The 26,230-nt window shown below is 47.6% G+C and overlaps 1 protein-coding gene across 4 annotated transcripts in view; it reads left to right on the plus strand.

Moving 5' to 3' along the window:
• Positions 1-26,230, plus strand: part of CNTRL (centriolin) — a 402,596-nt gene that overhangs the window by 172,726 nt on the left and 203,640 nt on the right. For all 4 annotated transcript variants that reach the window (XM_029610804.1, XM_029610805.1, XM_029610806.1 and 1 more), the window contains 3 exons: positions 14,526-14,670; positions 14,964-15,106; positions 16,087-16,276. In XM_029610804.1, coding sequence (XP_029466664.1) covers positions 14,526-14,670; positions 14,964-15,106; positions 16,087-16,276 — 478 coding nt within the window. The remainder of the gene's footprint in view (positions 1-14,525; positions 14,671-14,963; positions 15,107-16,086; positions 16,277-26,230) is intronic.

Raw genomic sequence — 26,230 nt, forward strand, 5'->3', positions numbered from 1 at the left:
GATCACCTCAGACCGTTGGGTCCTAGAGGTGATCAGAGAAGGCTATGCTCTAGAGTTTTCACGTCCCGTGCAGGAGGTGTTCGTGGAGTCCCGCGTGGCCTCGTGCAGCAAGCAGGAAGGCTATACAGGAGACCCTGCAGTGCCTGATCCAGCTACAGGCCATTGTCCCAGTTCCGGAGGCAGAAGAGGGTCGGGGACGTTACTCTGTTTATTTTGTGGTTCTCAAAAAGGAGGGCACATTTCGTCCCATCCTAGACCTACAGAAGGTGAACCGTTGTCTCCAAATCTCTCGTTTTCGCATGGAAACCCTGCGGACGGTACTGGCTGCTGTTCGGACGGGGGAGTTCCTTGCATCCCTGGATCTTATGGAGGCTTATCTGCATATTCCGATACGGCTATGTCACCAGAGGTTTCTACGCTTCAAGGTCTTGGGGCAACACTTCCAGTTTCAGGTTCTTCCATTTGGTCTGGTGACGGCTCCTCGAACTTTCACCAAAGTCATGGTGGTGGTAGCAGCCTTCCTTGGCAAGCAGGGGATCCTGGTCCATCATATCTGGACGACTGGCTGATTCGCGCCAAGACCAGGGAGGACTGCGAAAGATCGGTTCGCATGGTGGTGATCACCTTGAGATCGCTCGGATGGGTCATCAATCTTCAGAAGAGTCACCTGGAACCCACCCAAGAGATGACCTATTTGGGAGCCTGTTTCGATACCCTGCGAGGCAGAGTCTTTCTGGCGTCGGACCGGGTAGCCTGGTTGCAGAGCCAGATATAGACGCTTCTTCTCAGACAAACACCCACTGTGTGGCATCATCTGCAAGTGCTGGGATCCATGGCATCCACCTTAGACTTGGTTCCGTGGGCGTTCGCCCACTTATGTCCGCTACAGCGTGCGCTGTTGTCACGGTGGAGTCCGGTGTCGGAGCAGTTTCACCTACCCTTGTCTCTGCTTCCAGAGTCCAAAGCCAGTCTGCCATGGTGGCTTTCGCGCAACAATCTGGAGAAGAGGGTGGATTTGAACCCACTGAATTGGCTGATAGTCTCCACCGATGCGAGTCTGTCAGGTTGGGGAGCTGTGTGTGACACCAGATCCGCCCAAGGGCTTTGGTCTCCAACAGAGGGCTCGTGGTCCATCAATCGTCTCGAGACAAGAGCAGTACGTCTTGCCCTACAAGCGTTTCTACCCTGGATTTAGGGACGCATGGTTCGCGTGTTCTCCGACAATTCGACGACGGTGGCCTATATCAACTGACAGGGCGGGACGAGAAGCACATCTTCTGTTCACTTGGGTGTAGCATCATCTCGGGGGAATTGCCGCGTCGCATGTTGCAGGCGTAGACAACATGCAGGCGGATTTTCTCAGCAGGCGACAACTCGACCCGGGAGAGTGGGACTGTCTCCCGAAGCATGGAACCGCATTTGTGCCAGATGGGGGGGGGTCCCACAGTTGGATCTGATGGCAACGTGGGAGAATGCAAAGACAGAATGCTTCTTCAGCCGTCGAAAAGAAGAAGGCTCAGTCGGTCTCGACGCTCTGGTGTGCCCCTGGCCAACGGGGATTCTGTTGTATGCCTTTCCCCCTGGCCTCTCATCGGTCGGCTTCTCCGTCGCATAGAACTCCACCCCGGAAGGGTGGTGCTGGTGGTTCCAGAGTGGCCTCGCCACCCATGGTTCGCAGATCTGATTTGCTTGACCCTAAAGGGTCCTTTGCAGCTGGCTCATCTACCGCATCTACTTTGTCAAGGTCCCATCTTTTCGGATCGGGAGGATCGCTTCTCTCTCACTGCTTGGCTTTTGAGAGGCGATGTTTACGATTGAGTGGTTATTCTGAACAAGTTACTTCCACTCTATTGCAGGCAAGACGTCCGTCCACTTCCCTGGCCTATGTGAGGGTATGGAGGCTCTTTGAGACCTGGTGTTATCAGCGCTCTTGCAATCTTTTAACTGTCGAGGTCTCTCTGGTACTGGATTTTCTGCAACAGGGGCTCAAGAAGGGTTTGGCGTTCAATTCCCTTTGGGTCCAGGTAGCGGCCTTGGGAGCCTTGCAGGGAAAGTTTGCCGGTGGTTCGCTTGCAGCACACCCTGACATTGTTCGATTTCTCAAGGGGGTCAAACATTTACGACCTCCGTCTGTGCGGTGTGTCCAGATTGGAGTTTAAATCTTGTATTGCATGTGCTCTGTGGCGCTCCTTTCAAACCTCTACGCACCGCTTCCTTGAAAGATCTAACCTTGAAGACTTTGTTCTTGGTGGCCATTTGCTCGACGCGTTGGATTTCTGAATTGCAGGCCCTGTCGTGCCAGGACCCTTTTTTGCGACAATAGGGTAACGTTTCGCACGGTTCCTTCCTTGGTTCCTAAGGTGGTTTCAGCCTTTCAAGGATCTTCTTCTTTTGGATGTGTGTCGGGTCTTATTGCGTTATCTAAAGGTTACCAATGACTTCAGACACTCCGATCATTTGTTCATTCTTTTTGGGGGTGCAAAGAAAGGGGACAAGGCATCTAAAGCGACCATTTCTCGATGGATTAAAGAGACTATTACTTCAGCATACTTGGTCCACGGCCGCCAAGTGCCTTTGGGTCTCCGAGCTCATTCCACCAGAGCTCAGGCTACTTCCAGGGCGGAGTGTCAGTTGCTATCACCTCATGAGATCTGCCGGGTGGCGGTGTGGTCCTCTTTGCACATATTTACTAAGCATTATCGCTTGGACGTTAAGGCCTCTGATGAGGTGTCCTTCGGTGCAAGTGTTCTACACGCAGGTCTTTCGGGTTCCTGCCCAGTGTAGGGTAGCCTGGGTACATTCCACTTCTCTGGACTGATCCTTGAACGTATAGGGAAAAGAAAATTGGTTCTTACCTGCTAATTTTCGTTCCTATAGTACCTAGGATCAGTCCAGAGGCCCACCCCTTACTTCAGTTACCGACTATCGGGCCGATACAGTAAGGTGCGGTAGAAAGAGGTGCATTAGTGCCGGGCACACCCGCGTTTGCCGCATGCACACTCTGGATCACATACCACTCGATACTGTATTTAAATGGCATGCAAATGCAAGCCGCGTCCAACGCGCGTCCATGAAGCGCAATCCATTTTACTGTACAGGCGCTATACAGCGCCTATACAGTATCCTGGGTGCACTAGTACCTGTCATTTCAAATGACATTTGAAATGACAGGTACCAGGAAGTGGATACAGGAGAAGGGCTGACTGACCCCCTAACTCCCCCCAAACTTTCCGCCAGCCCCCACTTACCTGCCCTGGCCGCGTCCATCTCCCGCACTGACAGCTCCGGAGCAGCCCCAGTCCTCTCTCCCCTCCTCCCGGGGACAGCCGGCAGCGAGAGCGGGTGCTCCCCATGGCTCCCTATTCTCTAAAAGGTAATGAGTGCACGCCGTGACCTCGGACGTCGCACGCCATGACCTGAGCACCCGGCTGGATGTCAGAGGTCATGGCGTGCACTCATTACCTTTTAGAGAATAGGGAGCCATGGGGAGCGCCCGCTGTCACCGCTGGCTGTCCCCGAGAGGAGGGGAGAGAGGACTGGGGCTGCTCCGGAGCTGTCAGCACGGGAGATGGACGCAGCCAGGGCAGGTGAGCGGGGGCTGGCGGAAAGTTTGCCCGATTCACTTTGGTCTTGTCCCGGGGAGTGAGGGGGTCAGGCAGTGAAGCGGGGCTGGCTGGGGCTGCTCTGTGGCCCGTGAAATTTCGTCTCTGCTTGCCTGACGCTCCACACTAACGCAGGGGTAGGGGTAGGCGGTAAATTAGCAGGTTAAACGCGTGGCAAAACTGCAGGTTTAAAAAGCGATAATCGGGGCGCACATTACTGTATGGGAGGGAATAGCTAATCCAATCGTTTACATCTCATATACTTGCCGCGGGCGGAAAGGGTTACCCATTGATTTAAAGAGGCGGTAAGGATGGGTTAAAAGGGATAGTGAATCGCAGGTTGGACTAACGCGGCCAAATTGTGAGTAGAAAGCGGGTTAGAAGCAGGGTAACCGCGGCCACACTTTACTGTATTGGTCTGTATGTTGGCTACAATTTGCCTAGTTTTTCATAGAGCTCCTTTTTTCCAGATTATGATTGTTGGAGCAGTTTTTTTTCTGTTCATTTACTCATGTTTCCTTGGGGTGAAGTGGGGGACAGTGGTTTTTGATCGCCCCTTCGCCCATTAGTATTGGTTGTTTGGCTTGGGTACAGGTCAATACTGAGGGACTGCAGGTGGCACTCTCGTTATGTAGCAGTGCCCAAAGTTCTAATTGTTCTCTAACTCCACCTGCTGGTAGGGATACACAACCCACTTCTCTGGACTGATCCTTGGTACTATAGGAATGAAAATTATCAGGTAAGAACCAATTTTCTTTTATGTGTTGTGGAACCCCATGCTTACTTGTAGGCATATTTATTTATTTATAATAAACTAAATTCTGCTTATTGCTAGAAACTGTTCTAGGCAGATTCCAACAATATAAAATACAAATGCCAAATCATAAAACAAAGTAATACAGCATATAAAACAGTCAATCATATAATCAAAACAAATCAGCAAAGAAAGCAAAAGGGCAATTTATGCATGTGAATGGCTTTGAAAAGTGTCCTTCCTATGATTTGTCTTTATAATTCATGGCTAGAACTGCATAGTTTTGCTTTTCATCCTGTTCTCTAATAGCATGATAGACATACTATCATCATTAAATAAATAGGTCATGTTAAATACGATATTTTGAAAATGTTTAAAAGCACTTCAATGTTTTAGTTTAGGTTAGTTTATTTGATTTGATGAATTGCTTTTCTTATATATTCATTCAAGGCGATGTACAATAAAATTGAAAAAACATGACAAAAAGTAGTGTACAATAAAGTAAACTAAATATTAAATTTTAAAGAAGACATGACAAAGCAATTCAGTAAATCAATCACAGTGAAATATATTTGTTTATTTAAAAGTATTTATATCCTGCACCCTCCAATGTTCGGGGCAGATTACAAAAAAAACATAATTGTTAAATAATAAATAAAAGTATAAAAAAACTAAAATAATACAACAAAAATTCATTGTGATAAACATCTGTATAAAAGACTAGTCTTTTGGGACAAACTCACAAAAGGTAGTTAAGACTAATTTTAGGAGGTGGATAAATCACAAAGATCTGAAAAGACTAGTCTAAAGAGATGATGTTTTAGTGCCTTCTTAAATTCTTTGTTGTTGGAAAGCAATCTAAGCCTAGGAGGTAAGTTCCATAAAATTGGACCTGCAATTGAGAAGGCGCGTTCTCGTGTCATGTTCAACCTGGTTGATCTTGGTGATGGAATTTGTAATAGAAGTTGAATTTTTGACCTTAGGTTTCTGCAAGGGATGATTAGATGTAAAGCCGCGGATAGCCATGAATTGTGATTATTATGAATAAGATTGTATTATTAAGGTTTTTATTGAATTTGCCATTTGATAGGAAGCCAGTGTAGGTGGAAAAGGGCTGGTGTTGTGGCCTCTGACCTCAAACTTCTGCGGCCGGTCCCTCGTTCCACCCACTGCCGCGGGACTCACCCACGTGCGGGATCCTTCTCCCCGACGGCCCCGAGACTTGACCTTGCGGTAGGGAGTCGCCGCTGCTACGCCCGATGCCGCAGTCTTCCCTGTGGGGCCCTCTAGCATGCACCTTCCCCCAATTTAAAGGGCCAGCGACTGGGAGGCTACCGGCATCCCCATTTGATGCAGACTGGGGCTCTAAGGCCAGCCTTACCGCTCTTTCCCTGCCTCAGTAACAGGTCCCCCTCTGCTTCAGAGCTGCTGGTTGCTCCTGCTCCGTGTGTTCCTGATCCTGCTCCTGTCCCTGTTCCGGCTCTTCGTCCCATCGGTTTGTTCTGGTTCTTGACTTGGCTCGACCCTGGATTCTGCATTGTCTGCCGCCTGTCCTGACCACTTGCCTGCTCACCGTCTCTTCTGCTGGCTGCCTGCCCTGACCTCTCGCCTGTTCCTGAATTCTCCTGTTCACTGCCGGCCCCAACCTCTGGTAAGTCTGACCTCGCTTCCGCCTTCTGCTTTAAGGATTGTCTTAGTCTGGAGACCTGCTCCTAAGTCCTGCCAGCCCCGGACCCAAGGATTCAACCTGCGGGAATGAGGGCTGGTATAGGTGAAGGTCCGGTTGGGACTCCATCACCTGTGTCCACCTCCCGACGAGGAGGACCTATAGGGGTTCCTCTCCTATAGGTGGCACCAACCTAGTCTCGGCACAGGGGTCCACCACTCCGTCTAACAGCTGGGGATATGTGATTGTGTAGCTTACTATTGGAAAGAAGTTGTGCTGCAGCATTTTGAATGAGTTGGAGGGGGTTTAAAGCAGTTTGAGGCAGCCCTAAGTAGAGAGAGTTACAGTATTCCAGGCCTGTTAGAATCAGGGACTGAAATACTGTTCGGAAGAGAGATGAGTCAATTAATGGTTTGATGTGTATGAGTAATTGGAGTTTGTAGAAAGATAATTTAGTCATAGATTGACATGGCTGTATAGGTTTAAATTTGGGTCTAAAATGATGCTAAGATTACAGACTTGATCTAAGCTTTTAATGGGCGTGTTGTCAACCAAAATGACGTTGGGAATATTTTCAAACTGTGGGTGTCCTAAAATCATTATTTCAGTTTTTGCTAGATTTAGGCAGAGTTTGTTGTGGGATAACCATGTTTTAACTGTGGATAGGCAAAGTTCAAGACATTTTAGGGTGGAATTCCAGTTGTTTGGTTGGGAAATAGAATTGTATGTCGTTGGCATACAAGCAGTAGGATACACCTAAAGTGGATAGCAATTGGCAAATCGGCATGAGGTAGATGGTGAATAGTGCTGCTGATAATGCAGACCCTTGTGGGACTCTTGTTTTTAGAGTGATTTGATCTGAGCTAGAATGATTTATAAAAATCTATTGGGATCTATTTGAAAGATGGGATTGAAATCAGGAATAGACCGCCCCAGTTATGCCTATGCTGGTAAGACGAGATGTCATGATTTATGGTGTCAAATGCAGCAGAAAGGTCTAAGAAAACAGATATGTGAGGTTCCTGCATCAAAACCGTGGTGAATAATGCCTGTGCTTGAAATTAGAAGCATTTCAGTGCTGTAGTTGGGTCTGAAACCAAATTGATATTAATCTAGCAGTGAGTGATCATCTGAGAATGTTGTGAGTTGTTTTAGGACAATGGATTTGATTACTTTGGCAAGAAATGGTAGAAATGAGATCGGGTGAAAATTGGAAAAGTCTGGTTCATTTGTCACTTTCTTAGGAATTGGGGTAACAGCAGCAATTTTTAGAGTCTGGCAGAATGCCCTTAGAGAGATAGGAATTGACGATGTGGGCGATAGGTAGAGCTATATTGTCTTTAATAGCTTTCAGGAGAACAGTTGGTCAGGGAAAGAGAAGATAAGAAGAAGGTTTCATTTTGGAGATGATTTGTGTGATTTCAGTACTGGCAATATTTTATTTATTATTTATTTAAAAGTTTTTCTATACCGTCATTAAGTTATTTACCATCATAACGGTTTACAATAAGGCACGTAAAGCAAAGAATAGATCGTACTTTACAGAAAGAGTGCCAATAGTATCCGGTAACAAATAAATATTAAGTACTATAGGGTTTATGACATGGAATTTTCATTGATGAAATTTTCATGGGAAAGTATATGGATTGATTTTCAACATTTCGGATTATTGATTACCATTATCTGAGAGGTAAAAAAAAAATTTCCAGGTACTACCTAGTTTCTGGTGCTGGGTGCTCTATGCCTGCTTTTCCTAATTTATTTGCTTGCGCCATTCTCTTTGTAAAAGGCTTGTTTGAAAAGCCAAGTTTTGAGGTTTGTTTTGAAAAGTTTATAATTTCTCTAGAGTCTTAGATCGAGGGGCATATAGTGTTCCATAATATGGGACCAGCCAGTGATAGTGTACGTTCCCTAACCTGGGATAGTCTTGCTGTTTTCACAGATGGAATGGTTAAGAGAGCTGTGTTTGCTGATCTTAAATTTCTATGTGGTATGTGTACTCGAAGTGCTGTGTTCAGCCATTCCGCTTTTTCGTCGTGGATCAATTTGTGTATTGTGCAAAGTGCTTTGAACTGAACTCTTTGTTCGATGGGTAGCCAATGCAGTTCAGCTAGTATATCTGTTATGTGATCTTTTTTGCTTTTTCCAGTGAGAATTCTAGCTGCAGAGTTTTAAAATATTTGCAGTGGTCTTATCGTAGTGTAAGGTAAACCGAGCAGTAGTGCATTGCAGTAGTCGGTGCTTGCAAATATTAGTGATTGAAGCACAGTGCGAACATTTGGCAGAGACAGTAATGGTTTTAGTTTTAAGTACCATAAGTTTAGCATACCCTTCTTTAACCTTTAGTGATATGTGCTGTTTGAGGTTTAGCTCTGTGTCAATTATGACGCCAAGGTTGCGTACCTTCTCGGCTAAATCGATTTGTTTTTGGTTGCTGTTGAGCATTATTGAAATTTGTGTAATGTTTATATTCTTTCTTTCTAAGGGCCGGATTTTAAAGGCCCTGTGCGCGTAAATCCGGCCAGATTTACGCGCCCCGGGAGGCGCGTAAGTCCCGGGGCTTCGTAAAAGGGGCGGAGAGGGGGCGTGTCCGGGGTCAGGGGGCGGTTTGGGGGCAGGACCGGGGGTGTGGCGCCGGGTCGAGGCCTCCGGATCAGCCCCAACAAAGGTAGGCGGGGGGTTAGATAGGGCCGGGGGGGGGGTGGGTTAGGTAGGGGAATGGAGGGGAAGGTGCGGGGGGGGGGGTGGAAAGAAAGTTCCCTCCGAGGCCGCTCTGATTTCGGAGCGGCCTTGGAGGGATCAGGCAGCGCGTGCCGGGCTCGGCGCGTGCAAGTTGCACAAATGTGCACCCCCTTGCGCGCGCCGACCCCGGATTTTATAAGATACGCGCGGCTACGCGTGTATCTTATAAAATCCAGCGTACTTTTGTTTGCGCCTGGTGCACGAACAAAAGTACGCGCTCGCGCAAAATTATAAAATCTACCCCAGAGTGTAAGAATTCAGCTTTATCAATGTTAATTACCAACTCCATTTGGTTTAGTAATTGTTTTTATTATATCGAGATACAAAATGGCTAAACTTGTTGTTTTTTCAATGGTGTCCTCTATTGATAGGATTAATTGAATGTCATCGGTGTAAATGTAATGTATGATTCCTAGCCCTGCGAGGAGATGGCATAGTGGGTGTAGATATATGTTAGAGTATCGCTGAAAGTGCTGATCCCTGTGGAACTCCTGTTTTCAGATAGTGTTATTAATTTGTACTTGAAATATTCTGTTGGTTAGATATGACCTGAACCATGTGATTGTGTTACCGTGTAGTCCTATTTCTTCAAGTCTTTTTATTAGTATTTCGTAATTCACTGTGTCAAATGCTGCTGACAAATCCAGTAATACCAGAATGTAATGTTTTCCACTGTCAAATCCTCTTAGTATATTATCTGTTAGTGCAAGTAAGAGAGTTTCAGTGCTGTAGTGCTTATGGAAGCCATGTTGAGATGGGTATAGGATATTGTTATTATCTAAGTGCTCAGATAGTTGTTTTTGAACTGTTTTTTCAATTAATTTTGCAATTAGTGGTAGGTTGGTTACTGGCCTATAGTTCGCTAGTGTTAGGGGATCCATGTTTTTTTTCTTTAATATTGGTTTGCTTGCTCCTTTTAGTATTTCTGGCATTTGACCTTCTTCTAGGGAAGAGTTTATAATTTTCGCAAGAGTTGGGGCGGCGATGTCGGGGAAACTTTTTTAGTTCCAATATGGGCAGCGCTTCTATTTTATGTGGAGCGGGGTTTAGTTGTCTAAGCATGTTCTCAACCTCAAGATTTGATATCTCATCAAATTTGGACCATTGTGTCACATCTCAAATGTGTCCCAGGATTGCGTTAGTTGAATAGCTGGGGTTAATGGAAGAGATGCAGGAAATGTAATCATTAGTTTTTGGATTTTTGATTGGAAAACTTTTCTGAATAAATTACATAGTTCTGTTGTGGAGTCAGCTTTAGGATATTTTTGGTTGTGATTATTATAGGTTGTGATAGATTTTACAATGCTCAATTTTACGTTTGGATTGTTAATAGATTGCTGTATACACTTAGGGGTAGATTTTAAAAGGTGCGCGTGGGAGTAGATTTGTTCGCAACCCGGCGCGAACAAATCTACTTCCGATTTTATAATATGTGCGTGCTGCCGCGCGCATGTTATAAAATACAGGGTCGGCGCGCAGCCATCCTCTGTTCCCTCCAGCCCCCCCCCACCTGCCCCTCCCTTCCCCTATCTAACCCACCCCCCAGCCCTAACTAATTCCCCCCCCCCACACTTTTATTTTACAAGTTACGCCTGCCCAAGGCAGGGGTAACTTGCACGCACCGACCAACTGCCGGTGTGCACTGAGCCTATGCAAGATAGGCTCAGTGCACACAGGGGGTGGAAGGGGCAGCTTTTCGGGGGTTACGCGCGTATCTTATGCTCATAACCCTTTGAAAATATGCCCCTTACAGTAGTAGTTTTTCTTTGCAGTATTAACTGCAGTATGATATAGTAATAACTCAGTGATAGATTTGTGATTAGTGTTGGTTTTTCCATTTATACTCACGTTTTCTCAATTTCCTTTTGTGGATGGTTAAGGGCTGGGTAAACGTGGGCGCAGATGTGATTCTTTTCTTATTTGTTAATCTTATTGGAGCAAGCTTATCTAATGTAGTTGTAAGGGCAATGTCCCATTCATTTACTAAGTTATTTGGGTCTGAGGTGGATCTTTTGTTAATGGAAGGAAGTTTTTGTATAGAGAAGTAGGGTCAACGTGTTTCCGTCTATGGAAGGGGAGCATAGGGATTGTTGATTTGAAAGGAGGGTGATTAAGTCCAATTGTGGTATTAATAATATGGTGATCTGACCATGGTAGCTGAGATCTTGTTTGAGTGAGAATTGTAAGTAAAAATGGTGGGATTTATGAATATTAAATCTAAAGTATATCTGGCTTTGTGTGTTGGAGCAGAAATGCATTGTTGCCAGTCAAAAGCATGCATGGAATTTAAGAAGTATTCAGTTGATAGGGATAAGAGCAAGGCTTCTACGTATAAACTAAAGTCACCTAAGATGATAGTTCGCTCAGGATGGGGTAAGGCAAAAGTGAGGTACTCAATTAGTGGGGAGGAGTTGTGAGCTAATAGCCCTGGTGGACAGTAAATTAGACCGATTAAGGTTTTGGTTACTAATTAATAGTATTTCATATGGAGAGGGAGATCTACTGGGAAAAAAATCAAAGGTGTGGCAAAGTTTGAAAAGGATTATTAGACTACCTCCATAACTGCCGGTATGATAGGAGGTAAAAGAATGTTGCAAAGGAATATTGATTAAGGTAGATATGGGTCTGGAATGCATGTGTCTATTTTGTAATGTGCCATATCTTCCTTGACCGAAGATATTTGGGATAAACATGCTTATAAGAAATAGTGAGCCAAGTATAATAATTCGGCATTGAGGCACTTGGTCGCGCACCTCAGACGTCCTGGGCCTAGTTAAATCGGACTGTCACCCCAATGATATCACAGGGGGCGTGACTATGACCGCCGAGACTGCAGCTCCACCGATGGAAAGGAGCTGAATTGGGTCAGGCAGCTTGCGAGGGTGGTGGCAGTAGATGGAAACAAGCAGATTGAAATGAATAAAAATCATAAGATAAAATAAGTGACTTAAAAATAATGTTCAGAACAAAATAAAATAGACAAAATAATCTGAGTTAAACTAAACTTCATAGGCTCAAAGACCCTTTTCTTAAAAATATTGAATTCTTTCTCAATACGTAAAGATGGAGTTAAATAGGAAAAACACATCTCTTGTATGCTCCAGATGAATTTTTCTAGGAGAAGAAAGTTGAAGTAATGCAAATTGAGATGAATGTAATAACTTTGCAGCCTCATAAGGACATAAGACATGAAATAAGAAGGGGTCCCCCATCTAAGTGTTTTAAAAGTTAAGCAACTGATGGCTAGTGATAGAAAGCCAGTGAAGCTCCTGTAAAAGAGGTGTAATGTGGTCAAACTTTTTTTTTTCACCCAAAAAAATCAATTTTGCCACAGTATTCTGAATGTTTTGTATCTTATGAATGAGAACACAAGTGAGGCTATGATATGTGTCATTCCAGTAGTCTAAACAATTTAAGATTAGTGAATATATTAGAGATTTGAGATCGTGTACTTCCATGTATGGTTTGAGCCTGCGAATTAGCCTAAAAATAAAAAGATCTTTTTATTAAAGAAGAGACTTGAGGAACAAAACTTAATGAGCTATCTAACTTGTCTCTTATTAAAGTAACACATTTCCTTAACTGAATGGAAGTTCTTGCTGTCATCGTGGAAAGAAGTGAATTTAAATCAACATTCCGGAAGAGAGGGTGAAGAATACAGTGAGGGATTTCAAGAGGGCATGGGATAAACTCTGAGGATCCCTAAGGAGCTAAATCTGGGTTAGCAGTAACAATGGTGACGAAGAAGATAGTGAAGAACTTCAAAAGGACATGGGATATAATCTGTGGATCCTCTGAGCTAAATCTAAGAGTCTTGAGGGTTAGGAGTAACAATTAGGAGCTAAATCCAAGACAAATAAATGTGCCCAGATTTAAAGGTCTGTGAATCCAATTCAAAATAAGATTGCTGGGCAGACTGGATGGTTCAGTTCATCTTTCTCTGCCATCAGTATCTGTTTCTATTTCTAGCAAACCAAATGCCTTCCGATTTTGCAGGTTTAATTTCAACTTGAGAGTAAACAATTAGCAATCTTGGTTAGACATTCATTGAAATCATACATAGAGGAGGGAGAATTTGGATCAATACTAGCCAGTATCTGAATGTAATCTTCAAAGAAATATGATCTAAAACATAAAGGGGTAGATTTTCAAATACCGCGAATAGGCGTACTTTTGCTGGCGCATCAGGCGCCAGCAAAAGTACGCGGGATTTTAGTAGATACGCGCGTAGTCGCGCGTATCCACTAAAATCCTGGATCGGCACGCGCAAGGCTATCGATTAAGTATAGCCGGCGCGCGCCGAGCCGCGCAGCCTACCCACGTTCCCTCCGAGGCCGCTCCGAAATCGGAGCGGCCTCGGAGGGAACTTTCCTTTGCCCTCCCCTCACCTTCCCCTCCCTTCCCCTACCTAACCCACCCGCCCGGCCCTGTCTAAACCCCCCCCCCTTACCTTTGTCGGGGGATTTACGCCTCCCGGAGGGAGACGTAAATCCCCGCGCGCCAGCGGGCCGCTAGCGCGCCGGGACGCGACCTGGGGGCGGGTCCGGAGGGCGCGGCCATGCCCCCGGGCCGTAGCCACGCCCCCGGGCCCGCCCCTGGAACGCTCCCGACACGCCCCGAAAACGCCACGCGGTTCGGGCCCGCCCCCGACACGCCCCCCTCAGAAAACCCCGGGACTTACACGAGTCCCGGGGCTCTGCGCGCGCCGGTAAGCCTATGTAAAATAGGCTCACCGGCGCGCAGGGCCCTGCTCGCCTAAATCCGCCCGGATTTGGGCGGATTTAGGCGAGCAGGGCTCTTAAAATCCGCCCCAAACTTTGTAGAGTGGCTAATGGTGAAATATATTTGAAAATAATAGGTGACAAAGAGCCTTATCAATGGATAATAAAGCTGTGACAACTTTTTAGTTCCAGTCAATATGAAAGGTTCAATCAGTGAGAAATGATTTGAACCAATTTAAAGCAGTGCAGCATATATCAATATTAGACCGCCTTGATGATAAGAATTGGTGATCAATAGTACCAAAAGCTGTTATTGTATCTAAACAAATTATAAGCATTGCTCTACCTCAGGCCAAACTTAAACCAATTTCTGATGAAAGCACCAGTAATGCATGTTTGATACTGTAGCCTTAGTTTCTAATACCCTGATTGTCTTTAATGTAAAACTAAAGTGGTTTCCAGAAAAGTGGAGAACTGAGTGAAAACCACTTTCTCAATAACTTTTGTTAAGAAATGAAAAGTTTGATATAGGTCTATAATTTTCTGGGATACCGGGATCTGTCATCTTTAATAAAGGACACATTTTTTATGCCTTTAGCTCAAATGGTAAAAAGTCTTGTGTGAGGATAGTAGTAATAATGGACATGAGAAAAAGATTCAATTTTTGGTTCTTAAGATTAAACAGTAATGGATCTTGTGATGAGGGGGAAGCCTTCATTTGCTTCAAAAGTATTTTTAAACTGTTAGAGGAAATTTTGTTAAAAGCTGATGATTTACTTACAGGGACTACAGAGCAGTTTAAATTAGATGGCACAGAGGGTTCAGTTGACAGGGGGGTAATCTTGGCAAATTTGCTTGAATTTTATTGACTTTTGTCTGCGATGGTCACAGCATGATTTTTGGCTATAGACTGGACATGAGAAGGGACAGTAAATGTCTGAGAACCAGATATATTTATTATTTTTATATATGAAATGAAGAACTGTAAAATATTATTTTGTGGAATTTAGCTGCAATATGTTTTTTTTTTCTTTTGAAAGATCCAGGATGAGAGAGAAAAAGCTGATGCAGGGGCATTTGCTTCAGATTTTCAACAATATGAAATTGACAAATTAAACAATATATTGAAAAGGCAAAAGGCAGAAACTGAACGTCTGAGACACTTATTAGACCATGCTCGGGAAGGTAAAGGACTGGGTTGAAATATCTGTTTAACATGTTTGTTTTATTTATTTCTATAATTTCTTATTCACTTTTCTACATAACATAGAGGAGGAACAAATAACCATATTAATAATAAGAATGATAGAACTATCACAATCAACCCACCAACAACAAGATATTTAACAAAAAATTACATGTGACTTCCAAGGAGGGGCTGCTACTACAATTTCTTTCCCCATTTTCTCCCCATCACAATCTGTATTTGAACTCTTGCCAGGGCTTTATTTAAGTTTTGTTTTTTGTTTTTTTTGCAGATAACACTAGTGATTTTGAAAACTTATTGGATGAAATTGCAGCTCTCAGACAAGCCCTGTCTCACCAGAATGATTACATCACCAGTATGGCTGATCCATTCAGAAGAAGAGGATATTGGTACTATGTACATTCACCATCCAAGGTCAGAATATTAACTGGAAGCACATTTTTGTGCATAACTTTGTAAGATAATTCCCAGTGTAATAAAATGTGATCATGTAGAAGGGATTGTTATACAGTGCTTTATGTCTTTTTTACTGTTTTTTTTGTCTTTTTTACTGTTCTTTGTTCCTTGTAAAGGCAATGCCTATATATACCTTGGTTTTTAAGTTATTTGTAAACCGACACGATGTGCAAACGGTTGTCGGTATATAAAACCGTTTAAATAAATAAATAAATAAATGTCTGAAATTGCCATGTTAAATATGATAGACCTTTGCCCCTCCGATTGAATGAATCCCTTGAAAAAAAAAAAAAAAATATATATATATATATATATATATATATATATATAAATGATCTGGAAAGGAATACGATGAGTGAGGTTATCAAATTTGCGGTTGATACAAAATTATTCAGAGTAGTTAAATCACAAGCGGATTGTGATACATTACAGGAGGACCTTGCAAGACTGGAAGACTGGGCATCCAAATGGCAGATGAAATTTAATGAGGACAAGTGCAAGGTGTTGCATATAGGGAAAAATAACCCTTGCTGTAGTTACACGATGTTAGGTTCCATATTAGGAGCTACCGCTCAGGAAAAAGATCTAGGCATCATAGTGGACTGTCTGGACTGATCCTTGGTACTACAGGAACGAAAATTAGCAGTTAAGGAATAATTTTCTTTTAGTATTTGGTCTTATAGCAGAGATGGATATTTAAGTGCTTTAGTTTTCAATTTTTCTTTTATTTTTCCTGGGAATTTCAATGTTCTAACAAAAATTGGTGGGAAAAATGTTTCCACTGATTCTTCTCTTGTGTATTTTGACAGTCATTTTCCCACTGATTTTTTTTTTTTAATATTGAATTTCCAAGGAAAAAGAAAATAAAACTGAAAAAGAAGTTCCTATTGATATTCAAAGGAAAAAGACTTATTCTTAACTTAGAATGTGTTGTTTAGGCTTCAAGTCCTGGCTCTCAAAGTACGAAAGACTCTGGGGTAGGCTTACAGCTTTCTGCTACATCATCGCCAACTAAGAAAGGAGGCAGTGCAAGCAGACACATATGGAAAGAGCCTGTGTTACCTACAAGAGGACACTGGGTTTATTCTCCATTCAGAAGTCATCTGCACAGGTCACATTCCAGTAGAGGTAAGTCATTGTCATGGTGTGGAGAGCAATCTTCAAAGCCATTTATATCCAGGTAAATAATGATTTACCTGATCATTTCCTTTCCTTTAAGATAGTCAAACCAGGCGAGACCAATAGGGTTATGCACGCCCACCAGCAGATACAGACAAAGGTCAACAGGCTCGCTGATGTCATTCTTTATATACCTTTGCACTGATATCAGCCTGCCACTATTTCTATAAAAGCAAACTGTGTACATGCTCAAAATTAAAAATTCATAACAATATATTATTTTAAATCGGTGAACTTCCAGCAGAAAAAGAATCAGTCTTAACAAGGAACATAACTTACTTACCAGCTGAGCAGTGTAAACATGCTTCATTTGTTCTAAAGATTCATCCTTCTGTGTATAAGCACTTACTTAGAGAGGCATAAATGACAATATAATATCCAGAGTGAACAGCAAGGGAGGATCCTGGCCTGGTCTGAATATGTTAAAGGAAAGAAAATTATCAGGTAAATGCATGCTAAAGTGGGGGGGGGGGGGGGAGGGATGATTTTGTAACATGCGCGTGGCGACACGATAGGGTCTTCTCCAGTTCTTTCCTAGTCCACTCCAATAAAGGAGCGAACTGGGAGGGAACTTATTAAACCCCTTGCCTATCCTACCTGCCTTTTCCCCCTATCCTCCCCAACCCCTAAAACCCCTCTAACTAGGGGTTTTGTTTTCCATACTTACCCACTCTCCTGAGCAGCAGTAACTTGTGTGAGCCGGTCGGCTGCCGGTGTGAACTTCACTGGGACAGTGCCTAATGGTGCTGTCGCAGGCCCGCCCCCTCCCCCCCCCCCCCTTTTTTTTTTAAAGCCGGCTCTTCTGCGCATACCAGGAGATAAGTGCATGGCCAGCCACCATCACAGATTCTGTCTCGCTTTCTTAAGTCACATTTCATTCTCTGTACTCCTTCTGGCGTATCCACTCTGTTGCAGATCTTAGTATAATTTGAAACTAGACAAACTTGACCTTTCCCTTGCACAATATCGCTCACAAAGATATTGAACAGAACCAGTTAAAACAGCAATCCCTGTGGCACTGCACTTAACACAGTTCTCTCTTCAGAGTAGGTTCCATTTACTATTACTCACTGACATCTGTCACTCAACCACTTTATAATCCATGCCACCACCTTGGCGCTCACTCCACAGCATCTCATTTTATTCACAAGCTGCCTATGCGGGATCATATGAAAAGCTTTGCTGAAATCCAGGTAGATCACATCGAGCATTTTCTCCCAGGATAAGCAGGATGGTAGTCCTCACATATGGGTGACATCAGGATGGAGCCCAATCACGGAACACTTTTGTCAAAGTTTCTAGAACTTTGACTGGCACACTGAGCATGCCCAGCATGCCATCAACCCTGCATCCAGCAGGGGTCCCCCCTTCGTCTCTTTTTTTCCACGCAGCAGTTGCTTCGCGTTTATTAGGAGCCCTGTGAGATTTTTCCTCACGGAACTTTTCAAACTTTTCAAAAAAATTCTCCTTTCCCTGTACGTACCAGGATCAGTCCAGACACCTGGGTTGTGACTCCGCACCAGCAGATGGAGACAGAGCAAAACTTGTCGGGCATCCCTACATATAGTAAGGTGCCACCCACAGCTCGTCAGTCTTACTCTGTCTCCAGCAGATGGGGCAGGTCCACCCACAGTCTCTGGTGATCCTGGTTAGTTAGTCAGGAGATTTAAAAAAAAAAAAAAAAAAGTAAAGGGAATTTATTTATAAGGCAATTGAGGGGTTTTTTCAAGAAGATCCCGTCCAGGTCCTGCAAGCCTCCCAGGGGGGTTGGAAGGTTCTGAGGGGACCATCCCCCCCTGGTTGAGGCCGCTGTTGAGGGCTGAGAGCCCGGCCCTTTCTGGCAGCAGCGTCGGGGGTTGACACCGGGGAGCCCGGTTCACTCACCCCCGTCGGAGAGGAAGAATCAGGACCGGGGCCAGCAGCAAGTAAAAAAAAAAAAAGAAATTTTGTTTGTACTTTTCTTCACGGTGCCGGCCGGTCGCTCTCTCTCTCTCGCTCGCTCCTTGTGTTCGCGGGTAGAAAAGGGGGGGGCCGCCGTATCGTCGGATCGCCGAAATTTTTTTTTTTTTTCAGGTCTGTTTTTTACTTGCCTTGCTGTCCGGCCGCGCGCCGCTGCACAGGGCGCGAATGCCGCGTGGTTCCTCCTGCCGCTCGTGCGGCTCGGCGTGCTCGCGAGTGTCGAGGGATGGGCTCTGCTCGACTTGCGTCTCGGGGGGTGAAGGACCGTCCGAGAGCGGTCGGGGAGTCCGGACTCGGCCGCTGCGTTCGCCGCCGCGAGAAGGACCCGATGCCGGAGGCAGCTCAGAGCCGTTCCCGCTTAGCGCGGGAACGGCGGCCATCTTGGACACGGTTCGTGAGGCAACAAGGAAGGCCGTGGAGCAGGCCGCGTTGCCGCCTGCACTTTCCCCGCAGCAGCGGGCCCCCGGGGGGGCTCCCCCGGGGGGGGGGACGGATCGCCTGCGAGTTGCCCTTCTGAGGAGGCTTCCTCGGATTCGGAGGCCTCCTTATCTCCCGGTATCGCGGGACTGTTGCAGCAGTTGCTGAAGTACAAACGCTCAAAACGGAAGAGGAAGCCCGGCAAAGCCGGTCATCGAAAGAAACGGGCGGGGGAGGCCATCAGGAGGCCCGCGGACCCGCCCAGGGAGCGTCAGTCCTTGAGGGAGATCCTCCAGGACACCGAGTCGGATTCGGTCTTGTCGGCAGGGGAAGAGCCGGACGAGAATCAGAGGGGACCGGACGCGCCAGCCGACCCGGACGCGGGATGCCCAGGGACGGCCAAGGGAACGCCAGCCGTAGAAGGAGACGACCCCAAGGTCGTCAGGTTGTTCAGGAAGGAGGAGCTGGCTCCGCTGATCCCAGCCATTCTGCATGAAGTGGGAGTAGATGCCCCCCCGGTGGGGTCTCGGTCGGACGCCGCTAGGTCAGACGCCAAGATGGATCCTGTGCTGTTAGGCCTAACGGGACCGGCGGTGGCTTTTCCTTTTCACTTCTCGGCGACCGATATTCTGTTCCGAGAATGGGATACTCCGGAATTGGGCCTGAAGGTCAGTAAAGCGATGGATAAGTTGTATCCCTTGCCGGAGGACGCTTTGGAGATGTTACGTTTTCCCAGGGTGGATGCTGCGGTCTCGGCAGTGACGAAGCGATCCACGATTCCAGTTACCGGGGCTACGGCTCTTAAGGATATCCAGGATCGGAAGCTCGAAGCGCAGCTCAAGAAGGTTTTCGAAGCATCAGCCTTGGGAGTCCGCGCGGCTATCTGCAGTAATTTTGCGTTACGAGCCGGGTTGCGCTGGGCTCAGGTGCTCCAGGCCAACGCTGGGCTTTCGGGAGAGGAAGCGACACAAGCAGATCACCTGGAGGCGGTGATCGCTTATAGTGCGGACGCGAAGCATGACCTTCTTCGGACGTCGGCCAGGGCCATGGTCTCGGCGGTTTCGGCCCGCCGGTTACTGTGGCTACGAAATTGGGCGGTGGATGGGTCCTCGAAGGCTCATCTGGGAGCCCTTCCGTTCAAAGGGAAGCTGCTGTTCGGTAAGGAGCTGGACGACCTGATGCAGTCTCTGGGAGAGAACCGGGCGTTCAAGTTGCCTGAGGATAGGCACCGAAGCAGGACATCCTTCTCTGGTAGGGCCCGTTTTCGGGGTCCACGGAAGTCACGGCAGCAGAGGTCGTCTGGGCCCGCCTATCGAGCTGGCTCTGGTTCCTCGAGAACATCGTCGTGGTCTCAGTCCTTTCGCGGCAGAAAATTTGGGAGGCGAGACGGTCCCGGATCCGGATCGGGGCCGAAAGCCTCACAATGAAGTAAGGCTGGTCCGTTCCTGGCCGCCTGCTCCTCCGGCTGTGCCGCACGTGGGAGCCAGGTTGGAGCGCTTCTACGGGGAATGGACCAGGATAACGACGGATCAGTGGGTCCTTTCCGTGATAAGTCAAGGCTACGCGTTAGATTTTGCAAGGATTCCAGCGGACAAGTTCTTGGTCTCCCCTTGCAAGGGTCGAGGCAAACAAGCGGCCGTCCGGGATACGCTGGAGCGGCTGCAAGACCTGGGTGCAGTAATACCCGTTCCCCCAGGACAACTCCGTCGAGGAAGGTACTCCATCTACTTCATTGTGCCAAAGAAGGAAGGTACCTTCAGACCCATCTTAGATCTGAAAAGGGTCAACAGGTGTCTTCGCGTTCCACGCTTCAAAATGGAAACGATTCGGTCGGTGATCGCCGCGGTACGGCCAGGAGAGTTTCTGGCGTCCTTGGACCTCACGGAGGCTTACCTGCATATAGGCATTCGGCCAGACCATCAGCGGTTTCTACGCTTCTGTATCCTGGGTCGGCATTATCAGTTCAAGGCTCTCCCCTTCGGCCTCGCCACCGCTCCGCGGACGTTTACAAAGGTAATGGTGGTGGTGGCAGCCGAGCTTCGCAAGGAGGGGTTCCTGGTGCATCCCTACTTGGACGACTGGCTCATCCGGGCCAAAACGGAGAGTCGATGCCGACAGGCGGTCGAAAGAGTCCTGCAACTCTTGCGTTCTCTCGGCTGGGTGGTCAATCTCGCCAAGAGTCGCCTCGTCCCCACCCAGACGCTGCATTACCTGGGAGCGCTATTCGACACGAAGCAGGGCAGAGTGTTTTTGTCCCAGGAGCGGGTGTGCAAGCTTCAGAGCCAGGTACGCAGGTTGATGTCCCTGCGGTGCCCATTGGTCTGCGATCATCTCATGGTGTTGGGATCGATGGCGTCGACGTTGTCCCTGGTTCCCTGGGCGTTTGCTCATCTACGGCCATTGCAATCCGCATTGCTCTCCCGCTGGCGACCAGTGTCGGGGGATTTTCACATGCCACTTCCACTCACGGATCCTGCGAGATCCAGTCTACAATGGTGGCTCAGCTCAAGCAATCTGACCCGCGGAGTGTCTCTGCTCATGCCCACCTGGACAGTAGTCACTACGGATGCCAGCTTATCCGGCTGGGGGGCGGTGTGCATGGGCCGCTCGGTGCAGGGACAGTGGTCCACGGCTCAGTCACAGTGGTCCATCAATTGCTTGGAGACCAGAGCGGTCTTGTTGGCGCTGCAGTCCTTTCTCCCTTTGGTTCGGGGGAAAGCGGTCCGAGTGTTGTCGGACAATGCGACCACAGTGGCGTACATCAATCGCCAGGGAGGAACGAGGAGCCGGGCTGTCGGGGAGCAGACGCGGCAACTGATGCACTGGGCGGAAAGACATCTAAGCAGCATCGCGGCTTCCCACATCGCCGGCGTAGACAATGTCCAAGCGGATTTTCTCAGCCGACATCGCTTGGATCCCGGGGAATGGGAGCTGTCGGAGGGAGCTTACCACCTCCTCTGCGAGCGGTTGGGAACGCCACACATGGATCTGATGGCCACCGCTCAGAACGCCAAAGCCCCGCGGTTCTTCAGTCGAAGAAGAGAATGGGGGGCCGAAGGGGTGGATGCTCTGGTCCTCCCCTGGCCCACAAACGTTCTGCTGTATGTGTTTCCTCCTTGGCCTCTGATAGGCAAGATTCTTCGGCGCATAGAGATGCATCCCGCAGAGGTGGTCTTGATAGCGCCCGAATGGCCACGGCATCCGTGGTTCGCGGACCTCCTCCAGTTGGCACGGGAACCTCCTCTCCGGTTCCGCAGGGAAGCGGCGCTCCTGCGGCAAGGGCCCGTCTGGAGGATGCGGATCACTTCTGTCTCGCGGCCTGGCTTTTGAGAGGAAACGCTTGAAGGATAAAGGATATTCGGATGCGGTGGTAGCCACATTGCTGAGTTCTTGAAAGCGGTCCACGTCCTTTGCCTACGTTCGGGTGTGGACAGTGTTTGAGGACTGGTGTAGAGCTCAGGAGCTGGATCCTGTGCGGCCCTCCGTACCGGATGTTCTTGCGTTTCTTCAGTCTGGCCTTGCAAAGGGGCTGTCTTGCAGTACTCTTAAAGTCCAGGTGGCGGCGCTTGGTTGCCTCAGAGGTAAGGTGCGCGGAAGGTCCTTGGCGCAGCACCCGGATGTGGCGCGTTTTCTTCGGGGAGCCAAACATTTGCGGCCGCCTTTGCGTTCGCCATGTCCTTCTTGGAATCTGAATTGGGTTCTTTCCGCTCTGTGTTCATCCCCTTTTGAGCCTCTGAGACGGGCGACGCTTAAGGACCTTACTCTCAAGACGGTGTTTCTTGTGGCAATTGCGTCGGCACGGCGTGTTTCCGAACTGCAGGCGTTGTCTTGTAGGGAGCCTTTCTTGCGCTTTTCTGCGGCAGGCGTCTCGTTAAGGACGGTTCCCTCCTTCCTTCCTAAGGTGGTTTCAGCTTTTCATTTGAACCAGACGGTTGAGCTGCCCGCTTTTCCGGAAGGGGAGCGGTCTGATCCTGATGCTAGACTGTTGAAGAAGCTAGATGTCCGCAGAGTGCTGCTCCGTTATCTGGAAGTCACGAATGCTTTTCGGGTTTCGGATCATCTATTCGTTTTGTGCTCGGGGCCAAAACGTGGTGGGGCAGCTTCCCGTACCACGATTGCGCACTGGCTCAAGGAGGCCATTGCTTCGGCGTACATTCTGAAGGGGAAGTCTGTTCCTGCGGGTCTTCGGGCTCACTCGACGCGAGCACAAGCTGCATCGTGGGCGGAATCTTCCCACATGTCGCCACAAGAGATTTGCAGAGCAGCGACTTGGAAGTCACTGCATACGTTTGCTAGACACTACCGTGTGGATGTTTGGGGCCTGGATTCAGGGGGTTTCGGAGAGAGAGTTCTGCGAGCGGGACTCTCTAGTGCCCACCCTCGGTAATTCAGCTCTGGTACATCCCAGGTGTCTGGACTGATCCTGGTACGTACAGGGAAAGGAAAATTAGTTTCTTACCTGATAATTTTCGTTCCTGTAGTACCAAGGATCAGTCCAGGATCCCGCCCGTATAGTCTGTTTGGTTGGGAGTTCTGCAGAAGAGAGTCCGCTCGGTTGGCACTCTGTTTGTTTCTTGTAAGTTGTTGAGGCCTCTGGTTCTGGTAGTTCTGATCCAGCCGGGGGTTTTGTGGATTTGGCCTGGGGTTTCGGGCCATCTAGTTAGTTAGTTGAAGTTCAATGTTGTGCTTTGACATTACGTAAGACTGACGAGCTGTGGGTGGCACCTTACTATATGTAGGGATGCCCGACAAGTTTTGCTCTGTCTCCATCTGCTGGTGCGGAGTCACAACCCAGGTGTCTGGACTGATCCTTGGTACTACAGGAACGAAAATTATCAGGTAAGAAACTAATTTTCCTATCCGGGGTTCCCCCTCGTCGAACATCGACATTCCCTGTACGTACCAGGATCATTCCAGACTGCTGGGTTATGCCTCTCTTCCAGCAGATGGAGTCAGAGAGAAAACTGAAAAGCACCACCCATATAACCCGGGGTGCCACCTGTGATCCCTCAGTATTTTCTCTGACTCCAGCAGATTGAGAGGCATACCCTGCGGTTCTGACTTTGGTTTTCTTTGGGGCTGCGCCCCATCAGGTTTGAAAAAAAAAAACCTAATAATACATGGGCTGTATGATACAGCTTCAGCACTGGGGCCTTCCCATGACGTTCAACTGTGCACCAGTTGCGCCCAAATGACTCTGAAGGGCCACCGGGCCCTCTTAGAAAAAATGGAACACTTGTTCTCATCTAAGCGTTTGACCCAGTCTACTCCAGCTAAAAGTGCACCGGCTCTTGTCATTGACTCCATCGCCATCCACTTCTCAGCACCATCGAGGCACCGGTGACCGCCAATCTTCCCATTCAAAAGCATCGACTTCCTCATCTTCGGTGCTGGACAAGAACCGCACCAGCATCGGCATCAAAAAGATACTTCCTCTGGTGCCGGCACCAACAAGACATCGGTGTCGATGGAACCACCAACAAAGAAATCTTGGGCAGAGAAGACCCCATCCTCCTCTGGACCCGGGACACCGAGGTGATCTCCACCAGCAATGGTGCCGGGAGCCGAGTTTCCACATACTATTGTGGACCCTCTGGCAATGCCTCTGTAGCCTCCAACCCTTGAAGCTGTTACCTACATCAGCCTTCCAGAAGAAATTGAACCGGATGGTTCAAGAGGCAGTTCTCCAGGCAATTAAAGGATTCCAGTCGCCACCGGCACTAACTCCTATGCCGAGGCCCACCCAATGCCTACTATGCTGGCTCCCTTACTGAAAAGATTAGATACCCTTATCGGTGCACTTCCACCGTTGCCCATGCCCTCTGGGCCCACACCTCCCTCGATGCCACCAATTCCTCCACCGCCATCGACACCGATTCTTCTCTCATCAGACGATGAAGACCATGACCCATCGATGCCGGACCTGATCCCGGGGCCATCGGGTATTTTACCACCCCAATGTCCATCCAAAGCACCAGTACCATCGGTGCCTCCACCATTTGAAGAACCACAGGGTGCAGGAGACCAGCCTTATGATCCTTGGACTGATGATTCCTCTGACTCCCAGTATTCTGAGGGCATCCCATCAGAACCTTCACCTCCTGAGGAGAGACAGCGCTCCACTCCAGAGGACATTTCCTTTGCAAGCTTTATAAAGGAAATGTCTGAAACCATTCCCTTTAAGCTACAAACTGAAGAGGACGCCAGACACAGGATGCTGGATGTTCTCCAATTCATGGATGCCCCAAAAGAAGTCATGTCAATCCCAATTCACAAAGTCCTTCTTGACTTATTGCATCGTACCTGGGAATACCCAGCTACAGTTCCACTGGTGAATAGAAAAACTGATGCTACCTACCTAGTCCAGTCGGCTCCAGGTTTCCAAAAAACCCAGCTCCCTCACCACTCCGTAATGGTTGAATCAGTTCAGAAGAAAGCAAAGAGGTCCCGGCCTCATTCTTCTGCCCTACCGGGCAAGGAGCAGAAATCTCTGGATGCCTTTGGACGAAAAGTATTCCAAGGGTCTGTTGATGGCACATATAGCAGCCTACCAGCTATACATGACTCAGTACACTAGAAACCTGTGGAAGCAAGTGCAAGATTTCTCAAAAACTCTGCCAGAAAAATTTCAAGAGGGCCTAACTTCCATATTCCAGAAAGGCCTTGACGCTGGAAAACACGAGGTGAGAGCTGCCTACGACATCTTTGACACCGCCTCAAGAGTGTCCGCAGCAGGCATAAGTGCCAGATGATGGGCTTGGTTGAAAGCGTCAGACTTGCGTCAAGAAGTCCAAGAAAGGTTGTCAGACCTCCCCTGCACAGGAGACAACTTATTTGGGGAGAAAATACAAGAAACAGTTGCGCAACTCAAGGACCACCATGAGACTTTGCGTCAACTTTATACTGTTCCCTCTGACTTTTTGTCCACCACTAAAAGGCTGTTCAGAAGGGATCCCAGGAGGCTAACCTGCAAAACCCATAGGTATTACCCTCCCCCATCCCGTCTCATCCATCCAGACCCTATCAGAAAGGTCAACGTCACCAACACAGACCTCCCAAAACCTAACCAGCTCCGCAGATGGGCCCTGCGTCGGGTTTTTGACGCCATTCTAGAGAGCAACAGACAACCTCTAGCAGTTTTTCCTATAGGAGGCCGCTTGTGCCACTTTGCAAACATATGGCACACAATCACAACTGACCAATGGATCCTTTCTGTAGTGGCCCATGGTTACCATTTAAACTTCCTCGCGCCTCCACCAGACTCCCCACCTCGTCCTGTGTGGAGAACAACCAACCACTCTCCAATTCTCGAGGAGGAACTTTTAACCCTCCTCCGGTCCAATGCCATAGAACCAGTTCCCACAGTTCAGCGAGGGAAAGGCTTCTACTCCCGTTATTTTCTAATCCCAAAAAAGTCAAGCGGCATTTGACCTATATTGGATCTACATGCCCTAAACAAATATTTACGCAAGGAAAGATTCAGGATGGTAACCTTGGGCTCCATGCTCCCTCTCCTCCAAAAGGGAG

The sequence above is a fragment of the Rhinatrema bivittatum genome, chromosome 8 (genome assembly GCF_901001135.1).
Source record: "Rhinatrema bivittatum chromosome 8, aRhiBiv1.1, whole genome shotgun sequence".
NCBI classification, from domain to species: domain Eukaryota; kingdom Metazoa; phylum Chordata; class Amphibia; order Gymnophiona; family Rhinatrematidae; genus Rhinatrema; species Rhinatrema bivittatum.